General features: G+C 39.1%; 1 protein-coding gene across 1 annotated transcript in view; it reads left to right on the forward strand.

Annotated features, from left to right (window-relative positions):
* The window catches only part of LOC106875646 (citrate synthase, mitochondrial), a 51,364-nt gene that overhangs the window by 21,614 nt on the left and 8,748 nt on the right, over nt 1-21,002 (forward strand). Inside the window, exons 2-6 of the mRNA XM_014923884.2 lie at nt 6,929-6,985; nt 10,355-10,462; nt 12,459-12,677; nt 17,247-17,417; nt 18,467-18,666. Of these exons, the coding sequence (XP_014779370.2) occupies nt 6,929-6,985; nt 10,355-10,462; nt 12,459-12,677; nt 17,247-17,417; nt 18,467-18,666 (755 nt within the window). The remainder of the gene's footprint in view (nt 1-6,928; nt 6,986-10,354; nt 10,463-12,458; nt 12,678-17,246; nt 17,418-18,466; nt 18,667-21,002) is intronic.

Here is a 21,002-nt window from a genome sequence, read left to right on the forward strand (position 1 = left end):
CTTCAGCTTTATTTTATATTAATCGTATTTGGGCCAGATCTTATTCGTGTGTCCCGCCTTACTAACGATCAGCCATTTTGTATTAATGGCTGATCGTCAGTAAGGAGGGACACACAAAAAAAGAGAAAGAAGAAAGCAAAGGTCACAGAAGTGTGACGAAAGGACTCTGGCTGAAATACGATTAATATAAAATAAAGCTGAAGCAAATTAACACCAAATATACAGTGCATGTGTTTTTATTGGCTAAACTGGCAACATGACCATCCCCAAATACAACAATATATATATATATATATATATATATATATATATATATATATCAAAATAAGCAACAGGATATCAAATAGTGATGCATTACGGCCGTTTCAAGTGGCTCACACACAGGGCTTTCACCCAGTTGTTGTTTATGCAATTTCACTCCCAAGGCATTGCTCTGTGTTTAAGGTGACCTTTAAGGAATCACTTAATGCCTCACTATGATAGTGTGCAGGAGTGATTTGACCTCTGTGTCATTGTGTGTGTGTGTGGAGAGAGAGAGAGAGAGAGAGAGAGAGTAAGAGAGTGTGTAAGGAGACCAACAAATATGCTGACATTTACACTGATGCCTCTCAATTAGATGGTTTAGTATTTGTGTGGCTGGTATGTGTCTTATGTTTGTAGGGTGATAGCTCTGTATTGGTGGTATGGGTGTGTGAGAGATTGTATGGAGGTGTGACTGTCTGGGTGTGTGTGGTGTGCAGGGGGGATTATTTTCTCTACAGGTGTCTGTCTATATGTATGTGTATAAATGTGTGATTGCTTGTAGGTAGGGGTTGTTTCTTTTTCTGTGTGAATGCCTTGCATTTGTAGAGTGGCTTGATATAAGTGTGAAAGATTGTATAAAGGTGTGTGTGTGTGTATGTAGGGACTTGTTTTGTGTATAGCTGTCTGTGTGTGTGTGTATAAATGTGAATATGTGCAGTGGTTCTTTCTGTGTGTACCCATGTGTCTTGGGTTTGTAGAGTGGTAGCTCAGTACATGTGTATGTGTGTGTAAAGGTGTTTTTCTGTGTGTAGGGGCTTGTTTTGTGTACCAGTGTCTGTCTATTGGTATGTATGACTGTGTAGGGGTTCTTTTTCTTTTTGTGACTTGTATTTATAGAGTGGTGGCTTGAATGTGTGAATGGGTTCTTTGTGATTGTATGTGTGTGGTTGGTATGTGTGTCTTCTGCTTGTAGGATGGTAGCTTCATAAAGATGTGTGTGAGAGTGTAAATGTGTGCTTCTGTGTATGTGTGTAGGGGCTTGTTTTGTGTACAGTTTTTTTATCTGTATATGTATAAATGTGTGAATCTTTGTATGTGTGTGATTGGTATGTGTATGCCTTGTGTTTGTAGGGCGGTAGCTCAGTAAAGGTGTGGTTCTGTGTGTGTGTGTGTGTAGGGGCTTGTTTTGTGTACAGGTGTCTATTTATCTGTGTGTGTAGGTGTAGAGATGTCAGTTTGTCACTCACCATATCGGTGTTTGTGTGGAACTGCTCTCTATGGGTGCATGTAATTGCATCTATGTACTTATCTGCATTATACCTGTGTGGCTATGTAGCTGTGTTGATTGTATCTGTGGCTCAGCATATCTTTGCACGAGGAAGAGTGGGTGTGTTTTCAAAATAGATAAAAGCACTTATAATTTATTTTAATCAAGTTGATAAAATTACTTGATTTATCTCTTCCGTGTATACCTTGTACTAAATGGACATTATTATTTGTGGCTTTTGTTTTCTTAAAATAGTGTTCATTTTATTCTTTTATTTGTCTCAGTCATCCGATTGTGGTCATGCTGGAGCACTGCCTTAAAGGGTTTTAGTTGAAGAAATCAACCCAAGAATTTTTTTTTTTCAAGCTTAGTACATATACTGTCCGTCTCTTTTGCGGAGTTGTTATAAGGACGTAAGCAGACCAACACTGGTTATCAAGCAGTGGTAGTAAGGGAGAAACAAAGATATATGCACATATATATTCTTTTACTCTTTTACTTGTTTCAGTCATTTGACTGTGGCCATGCTGGAACACCGCCTTTAGTTGAACAAATGGACTTCTTCTTTGTAAGCCTAGTACTTATTCTATCCGTCACTTTTGCCGAACATCCAGCTGTCAAAACCGAGCCAAGTCAGACTGGAACCGGGTGCAGCTCTCTGGCTTATCAGCTCCAGTCAAACTGTCTAACCCATGCCAGCATGGAGAGTGGACTTGAAGTGATGATGATGACAAGCAGTACACTTGTTGTATCCTTGTCAAGACAGCTTGTTTGAGCAGATCTGTTGAGAGTTTCGACTGATAATATATATATACATATGAGCATCAGTTATACACAATAAATACATCAATGTAATCAGCAATGTTCTACTTGAGTCATCTCGCCACTTCACACTAAATATTTATTATATATTTATGCATTTCATTAATCCTTTCAGACGAACAGGCCAAACACATTAGGGCTGAGCCACTAAACCCTGTCTAGATGCATCAATTTAAGTCTTGGCTTGGTTTAGTATTTTTATTTATTTCTTTACTCTTTTCTTCTCTTTCATGCTCCAATGAACACTGTTCTGTCCTTGAATGATTTTTTTTTTTGAGGATGATTTTTGGGAGGTTTTTCTATGAGAACAGGTTGCTAACCCCTCCCTCGACTCTGTCTCTGTATCTAGCGAGGGACTCTATGAGCAGGACTCAAAGATCTAAGTCTGGTACTTATTCTGTCGGCCACTATTGCTGAACTGCTAAGTTACAGCAACATAAACAAACATGGTTGCCAATTCAGTGTTGTGGTATGAGTCACACACACACTCGCTCACACACTCAGCATTGGTTGACATGGAATCTTCATGAAGTGGCCGAAGCTCTACAAAAAGTGCTTTGAAGTCAGAAGATCCGACTTTGAAAGAGATTGAAGTTTTCTACTTCTTTGAAATTAATGCCTTTCCTAAAAACTTCTGGAATGCACCTTGTAGAACCTATTTACCTAAGGTACCATGCAGTGGAACTGAACCTGAAACCACATGTAATGCAGTTGATTCCAACCTAGAGAGTAGTAGTGTTGATTCCAGTTCTTGAATAATACTTAATTCATTGACCTTGGCCTGATTTGAACTCAGACAGCCAGAACCAGTAGCACAAGGAATTCTGTTCAATGCTCTTATGACACTCTACCAGTTTGTCAACTCCAAACTGTTAGAAAAAACTGCCAAGTCTCAAAAAAAAAATTACACTTTACCATAAAAAAAAAAATAAAATAAAGACATTTTGGATAATGTTATCCAAGGTGAACTTAGTCTGAAGAGATGGAATGGTCATGTTAGGGGCAGGAATATCTTAGATCAATGGTTCTCAGCCAGGATCCCTATGGTCCCTGAGGATCCATATAAGATTTTTGGGGATCCATGCAGCAAAATAGTAAATTAGGGACCCACAATAGTATTTTAAGGGCTCCTGAAAAATGTTTGCTTTGGATGTAATTATTGCAAGAAACAGCTGGGTTTCTTTCTCTAACATTTGACAGGGTTCAACCTCCACAAGTGAAAAGGTGAAAAATGAAATAGGAATTTTGGAAGAAGTTTCTTCAAAACTAAGTTTTAAACATTGAATGGCTATGGGAGTCCACCAGAATAAAATAGCAATCAAAGGGGTCCATAGATAAAAAATGGATGGGATTAGATGATTGATTAGCTGGTGGAAGACTGACCTGGGCCATGGGGAATGGGGGTTAACCCTTCAGCTAGCATTCAGATTACTTTGTCAACTGTAATGCTTATTTGTTTTGCAGAGTTTTGAATTAATCTTGCATTATCTTGTAGCTTTGAGAGTTTGATGAAATGATTGTTTATTTTTAGAATGACATTGTTGGGTAGGTGTGAGAGATCTGACCAGTATGAACATAAAGCAAGCAGGATATGTGAACTGGATTTGGCCAGTTTAAATGCTACATGGTTAAACTACTACTACTGCTACTGCTGCTGGGTAATGGAGAAGTTAGTCTTTATGTGGTTGATTTGCTAGAAACTACAGCAAATCTCTCTCAAACTACATTTTAGCTTCTGTTTTTTTTTTTTTTAGGTGGGTGGGAGGTTGTAGCCATATTAGATAATGTAATCTAAAGGTACTTTGAGTAGAAGATATGGTTTCAATATCCTTGATCATTACAGACATTGCTTATCAGGGTTGACCTATGGTTATACAAAAAGAACTAGTTAAACACAGACTTTGTGGTGGTGACAACAGCAGCTGCAGCAGTTATGCATTTACTTCAGGATTAGGGTTTACTTTACCATCTCCACCACCGTTTCTGTAATATTTCAATTTATACCTAATTTTGTAATTTATGCAAATATTTGTGTGTGTGTGTGTGTATTTGTACTTATGTATCTCATAGTAAACAATAGCATGTGTGTGTGTGTGTGTGTGTATGTGTTCCTTGTATGTATATACGTATTCTCCATACGTATGTTCGTTACATAATAAGTGTGATAGTAAGACAGTAGTGTGTATATGACCTGAATAGGTGTCATTGTAAACAATGCTTCGATAGTTCTGAGCGTTTAATAGTAAAACAATGAGTGAGTATATATATATGTATCCTGTATGGCCATGTCTATAAACAGTAGGTTTTCTGTAGGTGTGTGTGTGGGTTTGTCAGATGGAAGGATGGTTTCATATGTCATTAAAGTAGCTGAATAACACAAATAACTGTGTGCGTTTCTTTGTTTCAGTCTATCTATTTATCCACATTTTAATTTTGTATTTTCTTGTTTAAAATTCAAATATTTTTCACGTGGTGTGTTTATACACACACACACACACACACACACACACATTGTTGTTTAACATCCGCTTTTCATGCTGGCATGGGTTGGACAGTTTTGACTGATGGATGGCAAGCCAGAGTCTGCACCAGGCTCCAATCTGATCTGGCATAGTTTCTACAGTTGGATGCCCTTCCTAACGCCAACCTCTCCGAGAGTGTAGTGGGTGCTTTTTACATGCCACTGGCACAGGAGCCAGTCAGGCACTATTGGCATTGACCATGCTTGAATGGTGCTTTTTACATGCCACCAGTTTGGGACCAGTCAGGTGGCACTGGCAACGATCACGCTCAAAGGGTGCTTTTTAAGTGTCACCGGCACAGAAACCAATCAGGCAGGACTGGCATCGGCCACAACAATGACTTCCCTTGACTCAAGTGTAGTTTATTACCTAATGATTGAAGGGTACTCTTAAATGGTCCCGTTATGCTGCACTGGCATAGGCCACAGTTACAGTCTCACCTGGCTTGCCGGGTCTTCTCAAGCACAGCATATCTCCAAAGGTCTCGGCCACTTGCCACCACCTCATCCCAGGTCTTCTTGGGTCCACCTCTTCCACAGGTTCCTTCTACTGCTAGGGTGTGACACTTTTTCAGAACTTTCCTCATCCATATGCAACACATGGCCATACCAGCACAGTCTTCTCTCTTGCACACCACATTTGATGCTTCTTATGTCCAACTTTTCTCTCAAGGGCATTTACACTCTGTCGTGTATGCACACTGACATTACCCATCCAGTGGAGCATACTGACTTCATTCCTTGCAAGCTTACGCATTCCCTCAACAGTCATGGCCCATGTTTCACTGACATGTAGCATGGCTGTTTGCACACGTGTCATACAGTCTGCCTTTTACCCTGAGCAAGAGGCCCTTTGTCCTAGAATATTTAGGCTGGATATGGCATTAAAAGGTTAATAATTGACAGTCATTTTACCAAATTCTTTATTGTTTTTTATATTAATAGAAATAAAAGCGTGTTTTAACTGCAAAATTGGTTAATACATACATTAAAGCATGAGTTATTACACTCGGTGTAATAAATTAATTAAATTACCGATTAAAAATAGTTGTTGTAATGTAAGCATTACTGATCACACATACATAGAGTGTTTTGTTTATATGCTAAATTTGCTGCAGGGTAGGGTTTGGGAGTGCTCCCTATGAAGTGTATATATGCAATCGATAATGCTGGCAGACATTACCGTATTTCTATCTTTTTTGTTGTGACACTCTGTCAGTTCTGATGACAAAGGTTCCACTTGATCCGACCAACAAAACCGCCTGCTCATGAAATTAATGTGTAAGTGGCTGAGCACTCCACAGACATGTGTACTCTTAATGTAGACCTCAGAGCGATTCAGCAGGACACAGAATGTAACAAAGCTGGCCCTTTGAAATATGGATATTACACATTTTTGCCAGCTGAGTCAACTGGAGCAACATGAAATAAAGTGTCTTGCTCAAGGACACAATGCATTGCCAGGCACTAAACTCCCTATCTTATGATCATTAGCTAATTACCTGTAACCACTAAGTCACATGCCTTCACTGTATTTCTATATACAGTGATGTAAACACTGTGTGGTATTTTGTCAACCATTGTCCTACCTTGTCCCACCCACCTTAGCATTAATAATTTAACCCTGTCGCCAGACAGGTGGTTTGCCTTAGAATAAAAGTAAAGTTCTGGTATCTGCCATTGAGCCAATATTTAATTAAAATAATTATATGCTAATTGCTACAGGCATTGGTCTGACTGTAAGAAGTTTGCTTCCCGCCACATACTTCTGAGTTCAGTCCCACTGCATGATACCTTGGGCAAGTGTCTTCTACTATAGCCTTAGGTTGACCAAAGCCTAGTGAGTGGGATCTGGTAGATGGAAAATGAATGAAGCCTATTATTTTATGTCAGAATTATGTTTAAGGATTCAAAAAAAAAAAAAAAAAGAAACTATATTATAATTTTATTGCTGAATTTGTTCAGCTTTAATCATCTTTATTGGTTTTACACTACTTCCTTCATTGAGTTATTTTATAATTATCTGTACATTGTATAATTATTATTTCTAAAATAAAATACTTTCTCTCTTCCAGAATATACAACACTTGAAGCAATGTAAGATAAGAACTTTTACTACAGCACCAAGTACTGTAAGTAGCTTTTTATGAGCCTCTGATTTCTGGTTTGGCATAACTTATTCACACACACTCATGCACTCCCATTTGCGCATATGTGCCCTCTCACTACACACACACACACACACACACACACACACACACACCATACACACTCACACACCTTGTGCACTCTCACTACACACACACCACACGCACCCTCACTCACACTTTGCATGCACTCTCACTCTTACACCACTCACACACACTTACTCACCACATGCACTCCCTCACACTTTGCATGCACTCACACTCACACACTCCCTCAAACCACATGCTCTTGCTCACTTGTAACAATTCACCTACACACACACACACACACACACACACACACACACACACAGCTGTGTACACTCGGTCTCTCTCTCTCTCCGACATAGTTGTGTGTACTCACTCATTTGTTGCTCCCCACACTCATCTACTTCACTCACAAACATACCCCTAGAGTTTGCATCATTTAGCAGCATCCTTGTTGATTGCTCTATTATTGACATTCTTACTGGTTCAGTCGGTAGCTTTTAGCTTCATAACCCTGTTTAGTTTGAGAAGCTCTCTCAGCTCACTTATCTTTCCTGTTCAAGAGACTCCTTCGTAATTATCATCATTTAACATCTGCTCTCCATGCTGGCATGTGTTAGCTGGTTTAACCAGATCTGCTAAGTTGGAGAGCTGCAGCAGGCTTCCGTTGTCTGTTTTGGAATGCTTTCTGCAGCTGAATGCCCTTCCGAATGCCAGTGCACTGGGGTCTGTTATATGTCACTGGCACCCCATTGTTTGATGCCGGCATGACAACCCCTTGCGTGACGCCGGCACAAGCAACCCCTTGCTTGTCACTGGCACGGGCATCCCCCATTGCGTGTCACTGGCATGGAGTCAACAAAAAATAATATGGTTGAACATCTTCCTGATGTCAAATTACCTTGAAGTCCACATAATCTCAATATTGTGTGTGAAATAATCTTTTACAGTATGACGTTTCTTTTGTAGTTCAGTATATATATGATGGGCTTCTTTCAGTTTCTGTCTACCAAATCCACTCTCAAGGTTTTGGTCAGCCCAAGATTATAACAGAAGATTTTTAGCCCAAGGTGCCACACAGTGGGACTGAACCTGGAAGCATGTGGTTGTGAAGCAAGCTTCTTACCACACAGCCATGCCTGTGCCTATATATTGTTTTGAATTTATCATGCAGTATTTTGTAGTTTAGAGATTTCAATGTGATTGTTTAAATTTAGAATGACATTGTAGAGTTGAGGTGAGAGGCTGGACCCTACTAGTTTCAACGTAAAACAAGGTTAAATATCTTGACCGGATATGCTGAAGAGTTGAAATGATTTGTAAGTGGTACCATATAAATTGTACCACTGTAGGACACCTACTATCCACCTGCTACGTTTCCACGCTATACAATACAATTCTCAACTAGGAAAACAATTTGATTGATCTGAGGCCTGGATTGGAGCGGACACTTGACTTTGGCCTGGATTTGAACTAGGACTCCTACAATAAGATTGAACTTGTTAACCGCATGCCCACACATTTGTGTATAGTATGAATTGGTGTTTTTGTCTTATTTCATTTTTTAAAAAAATTAATATCTAACATTTTACTAACAATTGCATTAGTTTTTTTTTCTTTTTTCTAACTGACCTGTCACTGATGCACTTCATATCTGATTGTTATGGGGTTGGACAGAATATATCATATTTGTCATCAGGCACAGGCAATGTTGTGTGGTAAGAAGCTTGCTTCCCAGTCACATAGTTTCAGGTTCAGTTCCACTGAGTGGCACCTTGGGCAAATATCTTCTATAGCCTTGGGTTGACCAAAGCCTTGTGAGTGAATTTTGTCGATGGAAACCGAAAGAAGACGCATCAGACCGAGAAAAATCACAGTTGTGGCATATACTGGTGTCACACAAACTGGCACCTGTGCTGGTGGCATGTAAATGCACCTTGGTGTCATGCCAGTGGTGCCTAAAAGCACCCATTACATTCGCAGAGTGGTTGGCAATAGGAAGGGCATCTAGCCATAGAAAACCATGCCAAATCAGACTGGAGTCTGGTGCAGCATGCCAATCCAGTCAAACCATCCAACCCAAGCCAGCATGGGCAATGGATGTTAATGATGATGATTATTAAGGTGGCATATTATTGATATTATTATGAAGTTGTCAGAATTGTTAGCATACCAAATGAAATGCTTAGTAGCATTTCATGTTTATATCAGGGGTGGGGAAACCCCAATCCACGGGTGCAATTGCACCCACAGGTTGGCATATTCGTATGTACAAAATAAAGTAAAGTTTTTCAATCATAAAATTTATACAATACTCATATTCCTCTTTGTGACATAGGTCACGTTTCCACTATGACTTAAAAAGGTTAGGCTCGAACAGAAAATCGTCTGGTAATTCTCATTTGAACGGAAATTTTGTTTCCGCTATAAAACACATATTGCTATGTTTGTGCTACCCCCTTCAGACCCAACTACACTCAAGCTGAAGAATATAGAATACCTCATAAAGATATATAAACATCCTAAATTCAGTGGTGGCATTAATGAAGATGTTTCGTGTTAATTTAATGTGTTAAACTTATTTTTATTAATGTATATCGAATTATACATCCATATATATACAAGAGTTACACAGATATAAGAGTTAGAACTTGTGATCTGCCCATGGACTCTTTTGTTTTGGAACCTTTTGCCTGCCACACTAAAAAGTTTCCCCACCCTTGGTCTACATTTTCTGAGGCTGACTTTGCCTATCATCCTTTCAGGGTTGATAAAATAAGTACCAGTCTGTTTTTCAAGCTGGCATGGGTTCGACACTTTGATAGGAGCTGGCCAGCCTGATAGCTGCGGCAAGCTCCAATTGTCTGTTTTGGCATGGTTTGTACAAGTTGATGCCCTCAACCACATGGTTTGGGGCTCAGTCCCACTGCATGGCCCCTTAGCCAAATGTCTTCTGCTATAGCCTTTGGCTGACCAAAACCTTGCGATTGAATTTGATAGGCAGAAGTTCCTTTCATGTGTGTACATCATCATCAACCGTCCATTTTCCATGCTGGCAGGGGTTGGACAGTTTGACTGGAGCTGGTAAGCCACAGAGCTATACCAGACTCCAGTCTGATTTTGGCTTGGTTTCTACATTTGGAGGTCCTTCTTAATGCCAACCACTCCAAGAGTGTAGTGGGTGTCTTTTATGTGCCCTTTACATGCCACTGGCACAAGTGCTCCTGATGTGGCACCGACATGGGTGCCTTTTGTGAAATTGCTTGTGCTTCCTTCAAAATCTAAAACATTATTATTATTAATTTTTATCCATTTGTTTGGTTTCAGAATTTAAAAGATGTATTAGAAAAGAAAATCCCTGAAAAACAAAAAGAAGTCATCGAGTTCCGTAAACAATATGGCAATACCAAGATTGGTGAAGTTACGGTTGACCAGGTATGTTGTTACTATTAAGCCCAGGATTAGCTCTAATCCAGTCTTCTTTATCATTTAGCCCTTTTGTTACTGTTTTTCTGTTGAAACACACTTTGTTTCGATTAATTTTAGAAATAATGAATTTAGTAAAATAGACTTTGTCATTATTAACCCTTTAGCATTCAGATTATTCTGTGAAATGTAATATTTATCCACGTTGTTTTGAATTAATCATGCATTATCTTGTAGCTTTGAGAATTTGATGATGTGATTGTTTTAGAATGACATTGTGGGTTAGGTGTGAGAGGCCAGATCTGATCAGTTTCACCATAAAACAGAATATTTGTGCTGGATGTGGCTGGTTTAACCCTTTAGCATTCAGGATACTCTGTCAATTGTAATGCTTCTCTATTCAGATTCTCTTGAAATAATCATGCATTGTCATAGCTTCAAGATTTCAATGATGTGATTGTTTTATTTTTAGAATGACATTGTAAGGTAGATTGGAAAGGCTGGATCTGGCCAGTTTGAGCGTAAAACTTGTGGAATATTTTGGCCAGATATGACCAGTTTAAATGCTGCAGGGTTGAGTACTGAAGTATTAAGCTGGTGTGTGCAATATTAATCAACCTGAAATATTCATGGAAGGTTTACATCACCTTAACACGGGAAATTTGTATCATAGACCTAGGGGTAATATCAGGTGGGTTGATATAAAAAAAATTTTAAAAAGAGTTGAAGGTAACTTACTGTGATCATTTTTGTTTTCCCAATCATGGTGCATCTAGGTATACACTATACAGTGTGTCATTCCTTGTTGTTGTTGTTGTATGGCCTCAACCTTTGGGTCAGCCTTAGCTACTGAAGACTGCATGTACCCTGCATATGTTGTTGACCCTACAGGCACCCAGGATGTGTTATTGATCCTGCTTGCTTGTACTCAGCATTGTTGAGCCTACATATACTATAAGATGTTATTAATGTACCCTGTGTTTTGTTAATTTTACATGTACCCAGGATATGTTAATCCTACATGTATCAAGCATCTGTTAACTTTACATGTACCTCATATATTTTGTTTATCCTACATGTACCAGTCATTGTTCCCATTTGATGTCTCTTTTCCATGCTGGTATGGGTTGGACGGCTTGTCAAGTGCTGGCAAACACAGAGCTACACCAGGTTCCAGTCTGATTTGGTTTGGTTTCTACGGTTGGATGCTCTTCCTAAAGCCATCCACTCCACAGAGTGCTGAGTGCTTTTTAGGTGGCACTGGCACGAGAGCTTTTTACTTGGTGTCAGCACAGTTGCTTTTATGTGTCACCAGCATGTGTCACAGGGCTCTTCCAGGTCAATTCTCTTTAGCAGGGGGTGTGGCATTAACAATTCTGCTGTGGAGGACGTGTCTTCTTGAGCACAGCAAGGTGTCAGATATCTTGGTCCTTTGTCATCTCCTCCGTGAGGCTCAGTGTCCTGAGGTTGTCCTTCAGTACTTTGTCTTATGTCCTTCTGGGTCTCCCTCTTCCACAAGTTTCATCCACGTTGAATGATCAGCACTTCTTTATGGAGCTATCTACATCCATTCACATCATATGTGGAGGTGTGTGGCTTAGTGGTTAGGGTATTGGACTCATGATCATGAGATTGTGGTTTCGATTCCTGGACCAGGCAATGCATTGTGTTCTTGAGCAAAACACTTCATTTTACATTGATCCAGTCCATCTAACTGGCAAAAATGAATAATCCTGTGACGAACTGGCGTCCTGTCCAGGTGGGGGAATGTATATGCCATGGAAACCAGGAACAAGTCTTTTATGAGTCAGCATGACTCAAGAAAGTAATCTTTTACCTTACTCAGATCATTTGACCAAACCAGAGCAGTCTTCTCTTTGGCACCCTGAATCAGTATGTACACCAGTTTATATTGTTAATCGTACATGTATTCCATGTGTTGTTAGCTGTAGGTGTCATGGTGTTTTGTGTGTCGTTAACCCCTACATTTTTGTTCTTTCTGCAGGTGTTTGGTGGTATGCGTGGCATCAAAGGCCTTGTAACGGAGACCTCTGTCCTAGATGCAGATGAAGGGATCCGTTTCCGAAATTACAGCATTCCGGAATGTCAGGAAATCCTACCAAAAGCTCATGGTGGCGGAGAAGAACCTCTTCCAGAAGGTCTGTTCTGGCTCCTGGTCACAGGTGATATACCAACCCAGGAGCAGGTTGATGCTATTTCGAAGGTAAGGTTCTCTCTTTCTCCAAAAGTTTCTACAACGTCGGGTGCTCAGTCAGATTTCCAGATGAAGTATTGTGGGGTGGGGGATAGCTAATACAGAATTTTGTAGGTCAGGTGTTAAGGATAGCCGGGTGATTCTTAAATCAGATGTTTTTCACAGTGAGGGGTAGATACTGTCGTATCGAGATGGTCAGGGGTGGTGGGATGATCTGGGGAAGGTAGATACTTTCATATCTAGAAAGTCAGGTGTGGTGGGGGTGACATTGTGGGGAGATACTGTAGTAATATCTAGAGAGTCTGATGTAAATAGGGTGATATTGGGGGTAGGGCAGATACTGTACTTATATGATGTAGGGGTGGAGGTAGATACTGTAGCTATATCTACAAAGTAAAAGACATTTAAATAAAAATATATATGTGGACTATCAGTAATTGATGGCTTTTAGATAAGTCTTTTGTATCGGGATTTAACCGTTTCACATTCAGATTACTCTGACAAGCCTAATGCTTATTTATTCGCATTGGTTTGAATTATGTATTATCTTGTGGCTTTGAAGTTTCAATTATGTAGTTATTTTCAGAATAACATTGTAAGATGTGAGAAGCCAGATCTGGTCAGTTTGAATAGAAAACAGAATATTTGGTCTGGATTATGGCCATTTGAAGCTCTTAGCACACAGATTACTCTGTCAAATGTAATATTTATTTGTTCACATTGATTTGAATTAGTCATGAATTATCTTATGGCTTTGAGATTTCACTGATATGATTGTTTGATTTTAGAATAATATTGTAGGGTAAGTGTGAGAGACCGGATCTGGATGGTTTGAAGATAAAACAGAATATTTTGACTGGATATGGCCAGTTTAAATGCTGAAGGCTTAATTTTAGCCAGTGATGGGAATGGTGGAGATAGGCAAAAACATTATAATGCGTAGAGTATAGTACGACTAGTGATAAATTGTTACATAATGAGTAACTTTAGAAGTGTAGTTTTGTCACCATGTGTAATATAAGGAGATACAGCATGGCCATGGCTTCATAGTTAGAAGATTGCTTCCTAACCACATAATTATAGGTTCAGTCCCACCATATGGCACCTTGGGCAAGAGAGAAACATTCCTTTATCATTGCCTGCCACCAAGCTTAGTTTGTGCACTCAATCTGCATCCCTTGTGTTAACTCTTTCTCGGTCTCTCTTTATACACTAACCAACCAACCTTTATATTGGTTTCAAATTTTGGCGCAAAGCCAGCAGTTTTGAGGGTAGGGATAAGTTGATTACATCAACCCCAGTGCTCAACTGGTACTTATTTTATCAACCCTGAAAGGATGAAAGGTAAAGTTCACCTTGGCAGAATTTGACACGAAGCGTAATGGTAAATGAAATGCCAGTAATCATTTTGTCCAGCATGTTAATGGTTCTGCTAGCTTGTTGTCACATCAAGCTTTATATTGGCCATTTTGTTAGAAGCATAAAAGGTGGTCAGTTGGCAGCATGGTTAGCATGCCAGGCAAAATACTTAGCAGCACTCCGTCTGTCGTTACATTCTGAGTTCAAATTTTGTCGGGGACAACTTTTGCTTTTTGTCCTTTCAGAATTGTTGAACAAAATTCCAGTTGAGCCCCGGAGTCGATGTAATTGATTAGCCTCTCCCACCCACCCCCTAGTAGAAGGGATTGTTATATAGATGTAGGTGTGGGGCAAGGGCAGAATAAAATCTAAGAAATAAGCTGTTACTAAAAGAATTTGCTGATGTTGGGAGATATCATGGAGATACTGTGGAAGTATCTTGAAGGTCAGAAACAGGTTTGACAAAAAATGGAGCAACAACAACAACAACAACAACAGCAGCAGCAGCAGCAACTGTCACAATTGCAAGGATTTCCCAAGATTGCCAATCAACAATAAAAATATTGCCTTTGCAACTGGTACTTCTATCACTTGTTTCATCACAACATTGTTGTTCTACTGCCAACCTCACCACCACAAGCAGCAACAACATGAATGTTTCCTCTAAAATTGCTCCTTTACAGAAATGGCAAGGTTCCATGAGCAACTTTCTATAAAAGACAAACACAGGAATCTAAGCAATGCAGAAGAACTCATCAACAGAGCTAAAAATGTGAGCTTGGTTTGCAGTTTCTTCACAACTGATGATAAGAAGTGCCAGGAGATATATATATACCAGTGTGTGTTTATTAAAAACAGACAGGTTTTAATGCTTCACACATCCATGTGGAAAAATGTCCAAAAGGAATATGTTACAACATACATTATGTAACTCCTGCCAGGTAATATGGCTGTGTAGAAGTGAGATTGTGAAGCCTTTTATGTATTTCACTGTTTCTTGTGTATAAACTTTTGCATTTAAATACACCATCAAATCTTATAAATACACACCAAATTATTATCAAATGAAGAATTATTATTATCATCATTATTGTGGCAAGATGGCAGAATCATTAGCACATTAAGCAAAACTGTTTTTATATTCTCAGTTCAAATTCATCCAAGTTCTGTTTTCCCTTTCATCCTTTTGGGTCAATAGAATAAGTAGCAGTTGAGCACTGGGGTTGATGTAATTGACTTATTCCCTATCCTGATTTTGAAACCATTATTATTATGCAAGAGAGCAGTGCATGCTCTGGGGTACAAATATATGAAGCCCACTCTACTCATCATGAGTACCCATCTGGTAAGTGTGCAACATGGTGATCTCATATCAAGGTGAACCACGTATGACCTTGATTAATTAAGTACCAGTGAAACACTGGGTTTGATGTGATCGGCTAGTCCCCCCCCCAAAAAAAATTTCAGGCCTTGTGCCTTTAGTAGAAAGGATTATTATTATTATTATTTATTTGATAGTGGTAGTAGTTGTAGTACCACCTATAGTAGAAAGGATTATTAAAGCTGGCAGAATCATTAGCATATTGGGCAAAATGCTTGGTGGCATTTTGTCTGTCATGACGTTCTGAGTTCAAATTCCACCAATGTCAACTTTGCCTTGATCGATCCTTTTGGGAGGTCAACTGTATCCCTCTCCCCAATTTCAGGCCTTGTGCCTATAACATGTGAGATTGGGTGGTGTGTTGTGCTCTTGTGCAGTTTTGAAGAGTGTGATTTTAACACCTTTTTCAAAGCTGTAATGGAAATGACAAAGGAGCATATTTGGCATATTTTGCTTCATGAGTTCAATAAAGGCAACGGCGCAATGGAAAGTGCGAGGAATATTAATGCAGTAAATGGGGATTGGACAATAAGCGTAAGCCAGTGTCAATGGTGGTTCCAGAAATTGGAAGTTGGAAAGTACAGCCTAGAAGACGATTCTCATCATGAAAGATCTGTAGAGCTCAATGAGAACATCCTGCAAACCCTGGTGGAACAAAATCCCATCGTAACTGTTGAGGAACTAGCAGAGAGGCTTGGATTTGGTCATTCAGCCATTCATTGACACCTCTGTGTCATTGGCAAAGTCGGTAAATTGGGTCAATGGGTTCCTTACAAACTTTCCGAGTCTAATCATGCGCAGAGAATGAATGTAGGGAAAGGAGAAATACCGGCATCGCAGGCTAAAGAAGGCCTTTCAGCTCTGTAAGGTGTTATCTATTTGGTGGGATATGAAAGGTTTAATCCACTTTGAACCTTTAAATCCAAACCAAACAATAACAGAAATCTACGGTGAGTAACTTGAGTGACTTAAGTCAGCGATAGAAGAAAAACGACCATCTTTGGTTTCAAGACAAAAGGTGTTCTTCCATCAGGATAATGCTTGGTCACATACAGCGAAGATGACATTCCAAAGGCTGGAGCAGTTTGAATAAGAAACGATGCCCCACCCACCATATTCGTCAGACATTGCCCCATCTGATTCTCATTTATCCTGCAGTCTTCAAAATCATTTGGACAGAAAAAATGGGATTCTGTAGAAGAGTACAGACAAGTGGATTTTGGAAGAGGGGCCTTGCAAGTCTACCAGAGAGAGGGAAGAGCATTGTAGAAAATGAAGGAGAGTATATTTTAGATTAAAAAAGAACTTTATCTTGAAATATTCATGGGTCCCACTAGTTATTATTATTAAACTGGAAGAATTGTTAGCACACTGGGCAAAATATTTAGCAACATTTAGTCTGTCTTTACGTTCTGAGTTCAAATTCCACCAAGATCGACTTTGCTTTTCATCTTTTCAGGGTTGATAAAATAAGTACCATTCAAACACTGGGGTTGATGTAATTAATTTACCCCCTCTCCCAAATTGCTGGCCTTGTGCAAAAATTCGAGACCATTATTATTATTACCGTTGTTGTTGTTGCTGTTGCTGTTGTTGTTGTTGGCAGCAGCAGCAATGTATTGGCAGAATTGAAGTACTGGACAAAATACCTTGCAGTATTTCTTCCAACTGTGTTTGCATTCTGCATTAAAATCTCACTAAGCTGAACTTTGCCTTTTCCTCCCTCTAGGGATAAACTTAATCCACTGACCCCTCCCTTAAATATTTGCTTTTTCACTAAAATTTCCCCCCCCTATGTTAAAGACATCAATGCTAATTACAGCTAATCCACCTTTCAGGAATGGAACGACAGAGCAGCACTACCTAACCATGTAATAACCATGCTAAACAACTTCCCCAGTAACCTTCATCCTATGTCTCAGTTTAGCGCTGCCATTACAGCACTGAACAGTGAAAGCAAATTTGCAAAAGCTTATTCTGATGGAGTCCACAAGACTACCTATTGGCAGGTAAAATTAACTTTTATATCTTTTGTTCAAAACTCTACAACAGCTGCTTCCGTCTTCTTGTTTTTCTTTTTTTTTTCTACTTCTTTCTTTGTCCTTTTTCCTTTTTCATTCTTATTCTTCCTTCCTTCCTTCCTCCTCCTTCATCATCATCAATCTCTTGATGAAAAGCATTCCAACAATTTCTAGTCTGTCTTTCCTTTTTTTCCTCCAAGACATTATATCCAGGATTACAAAAGCCTTAAAAAGAATAATAAATAGATAAATGAAAAAAAAAAAATTAAGATTGAGGTGGGGTTGGCTGCTATTCTACTAGACTTCCATGGTCGCTTAAAAACAAATGTTTAGCAATCTACCATTGTTTACTTACTTTGGCAGTATTTCTGATTTACTTGGTATTTTGGCCTCGTTGTTCAGCTGAATTCCTTGTAAAGCAGGAAATGGTGAACTGTATGTTAAAATTCAGTCAGCTAAAACTGCATCAGTCACTCAGAATACTGATGGCTTGTCAGTGTCAAAGTTCATTGTTTATAAATGTCTGCTTAGGTGTTGTTTTGGGTATTTTTGTTTACAATTTTTCAACCATGAAACTCATCATACCAAGTACAGATGTGGCTCTGTGGTAATAAGCTTGCTTCCCAACCACATGGTTCTGAGTTCAGTCAAACTGCGTAGAACCTTGTGGCAAGTGTCTTCTAACTATAGCTTTGAGGCCAACCAAAACCTTGACTGAATTTGATAAATGTAAACTGAAAGAAGCCCATCTTTCTCTCCCTCCCTTAGTATATATGTATAAATATGTATATATGTGTGTGTGCATATATATGTATGTATATACATGTATATCTTGGTTGATCACAGTGTAGTTCATAGTATCAATGGGCATCAGGTAGATCATCATCATGCAATCATTTCTTCAGGTGAGACAGCATTAATGGATGTTTAAGCCCAAATAAATTATGTCATAATTATTAAATTTTTGAATTGATATATTAGTTTCTTTCATGACTATTTCTTTCTTTTAAAGAACTTTTTCTTTGTATTTTTTACAGTATGTTTATGAAGATTCCATGAATCTCATTGCCAAACTGCCCACCATAGCAGCAATTATTTACCGAAATCTGTACCGCGATGGCACTTCAGTTGGTGCCATTGATCCAGATAAGGACTGGACATGGAACTTTACCTCCATGTTAGGGTTTGAAGATCCAGCATTTACTGAACTCATGAGATTGTACCTCACTATTCACAGGTTGGTCTTGAATTACTGCATGGATTTATATAATCCTTTGCGGAACTTCTGTTCATTGCATCTTTGAATACTTGTCTGTGTATGTTTGTGTGTGTTTTTCTGTATTTGCACGTGTGTATGCTTTTCTGTTTGCTTCTGTGTGTTTTCTGTATTTAACTGTGTAGTAGGTTTTTGTGTGTGTATTTGAGTGTGTGTGGCTAAGTATTTGTTTGAGTGTTCTGTGTTTGAAGGTGAAGTTATGTGGCTTAGTGGTTATGGTATTCAGCTCACAGCTATAAGGTCATGAGTTCAATACCCAACAGTATGTCGTGTCCATGAGCAAAGACATTTTATTTCACATTGCTCCAGTCGTAGAACCTGTATTTCAAAGGGCCAGCCTTGTCACATTGTGTGTCATGCTGAATCTCTCTCAGAACTATGTCTGTGGAATGCTCAGCCACTTGCACATTAAATTCACCTCATAACTGACAGTTCCAATTCTGTATTTGTGTATGCAGCGTATGTAGTGTGTGTGCATAGCTACAGCAAGACGTGCCTGTGTTCTGTATTCACATGTGGTGTGTATTTTTGTAAGTGTGTGTTCCGTTTGTCCATTGATCTCAAGTATTTGTGTGTGTTGGTGCAGTGAGTTACAGAATTAGTAGTGACTCATTATCTGATTAACGCTTCTTGTTGCAGTTCATTACCTCTTTATGTAAATGGCCAAGAGTAAGTCCACTCTCCACCTCACTATAAATTGGTACAATGAGGAGGTTCACTTCTCTGAATGTTAGAAGGGATGACAGACAGTACTGAGCTGTTAAGTTACGGGGGACAGCAATGAGAGTAGTGGGATGTTAAAATATTCCTTACATCTGTATGGATGAGTGTGTGTGTGTGTACATTACCAACAACAATATGCTGACAAGATAGCCTCTGGGTGGTTGTTTGACCTGCTACAAACTGCAGGTAAATCTCTCTGGAGTCATGTCCTACTATTGTAAACTAGGGTGTGTTTTATTTTACTTTCATCTTTTGTCTTTTACTTGTTGCAGTCATTACCCTATGGCCATGCTGGGGCACCACTTGGAACTTTTAGTTGAATGAATTGACCCCAGTAGTTGTTTATTTGTTTTTCGTTTCAAGCTTGGTACTTATTCTGTTAGTCTCTTTTGCTGAACTGCTAAGTTACAGGGACATACACACCAACACCAATTAAGTGGTGATGGAAGACACACACAATGGGCTTCTTTCAGATTCCATCTACTAGATCCACTCACAAGGCTTTGGTCAGCCCTGAGGCTAGAGTAGAAGACACTTACCGAAAGTGCCATGCAGTAAGACTAGAATCATGTGGCCGAGAAGCCAGCTTCTTACTATACAGCCATGCATGCACCTATTTATTGATTTATTTTTGATACATTTCTTGTCTATAAATCTCTTGCTTGGCACTGATTGACTGCAGAAGCAGTTTTGTTTAAAATGCACCTAGTCATGGTATAAACTATGAAATGTTGACCTTCTCTGCTATAAATCATTCAGGTCCTGTTCTATTTCTGTTTATTAGGAAACAAGAAGTCATTTTGGTTTTATTCTTTTCTGCTCTTTTATTGATATATGGCTGTTGACTGGCAGAATTGGTAGAGCATCACATAAAATGCCTTGTGTTTTTGTTATGTATCTTCATGTTCAAATCTTGCTTTGGTTGACTTAGCTTCTTTTTCTTCTTCTTCTTCTGAGAGCAAGTGTGGTGTACTATAGCCCTGGGCTGACCAAGTTCTTGTGAGTGGTTTTGGTAGACAGTAACTGAAAGAAACTCACGTGTGGGAGAGAGTGAGTGAGGGAAAGAAGGAGGTTTGATTCAGCTCCATGCCCATTTTAGACCTTTCTTTACTGGATTTATTTTGAGATGTTTTGTAAAATAACTTGGTTATCATTAAGCTAGTTTTAGATTATGACTAAGGTCTGGTGGAAGATTTTAATTCAGAACTTATGAAAATGAGACATTTGTAGTACAGAGCTGGTTTCAGCCGGGTTTGTATCAAAAGGGTTAAATGATAAATATAACTCCTACTAAATGTGTTGAGTACCTTGTTTTTCTTTTTTTTGTCCACTCGTGTGTGTGTGTGTGTCTCATCATCATTTAATGTTTGCTTTCCCTACTGGCATGGGTTGGACAGTTTGACAGGAGCTGGGTAGACAGAAGACTGCACCAGGCTTCAGTGTCTGTTTTGGCAGGGTTTTTTGATGGGTGGATGCCTTTCCTAACATCAGCCACCCTGCAGAGTTGATCAAGTGCTTTTTACTTGATGCCACCACAGGCGAGGTGGCATCAGAATGTGTATATATATATATAT

The sequence above is a fragment of the Octopus bimaculoides genome, chromosome 27, assembly GCF_001194135.2.
Source record: "Octopus bimaculoides isolate UCB-OBI-ISO-001 chromosome 27, ASM119413v2, whole genome shotgun sequence".
Lineage (NCBI taxonomy): Eukaryota > Metazoa > Mollusca > Cephalopoda > Octopoda > Octopodidae > Octopus > Octopus bimaculoides.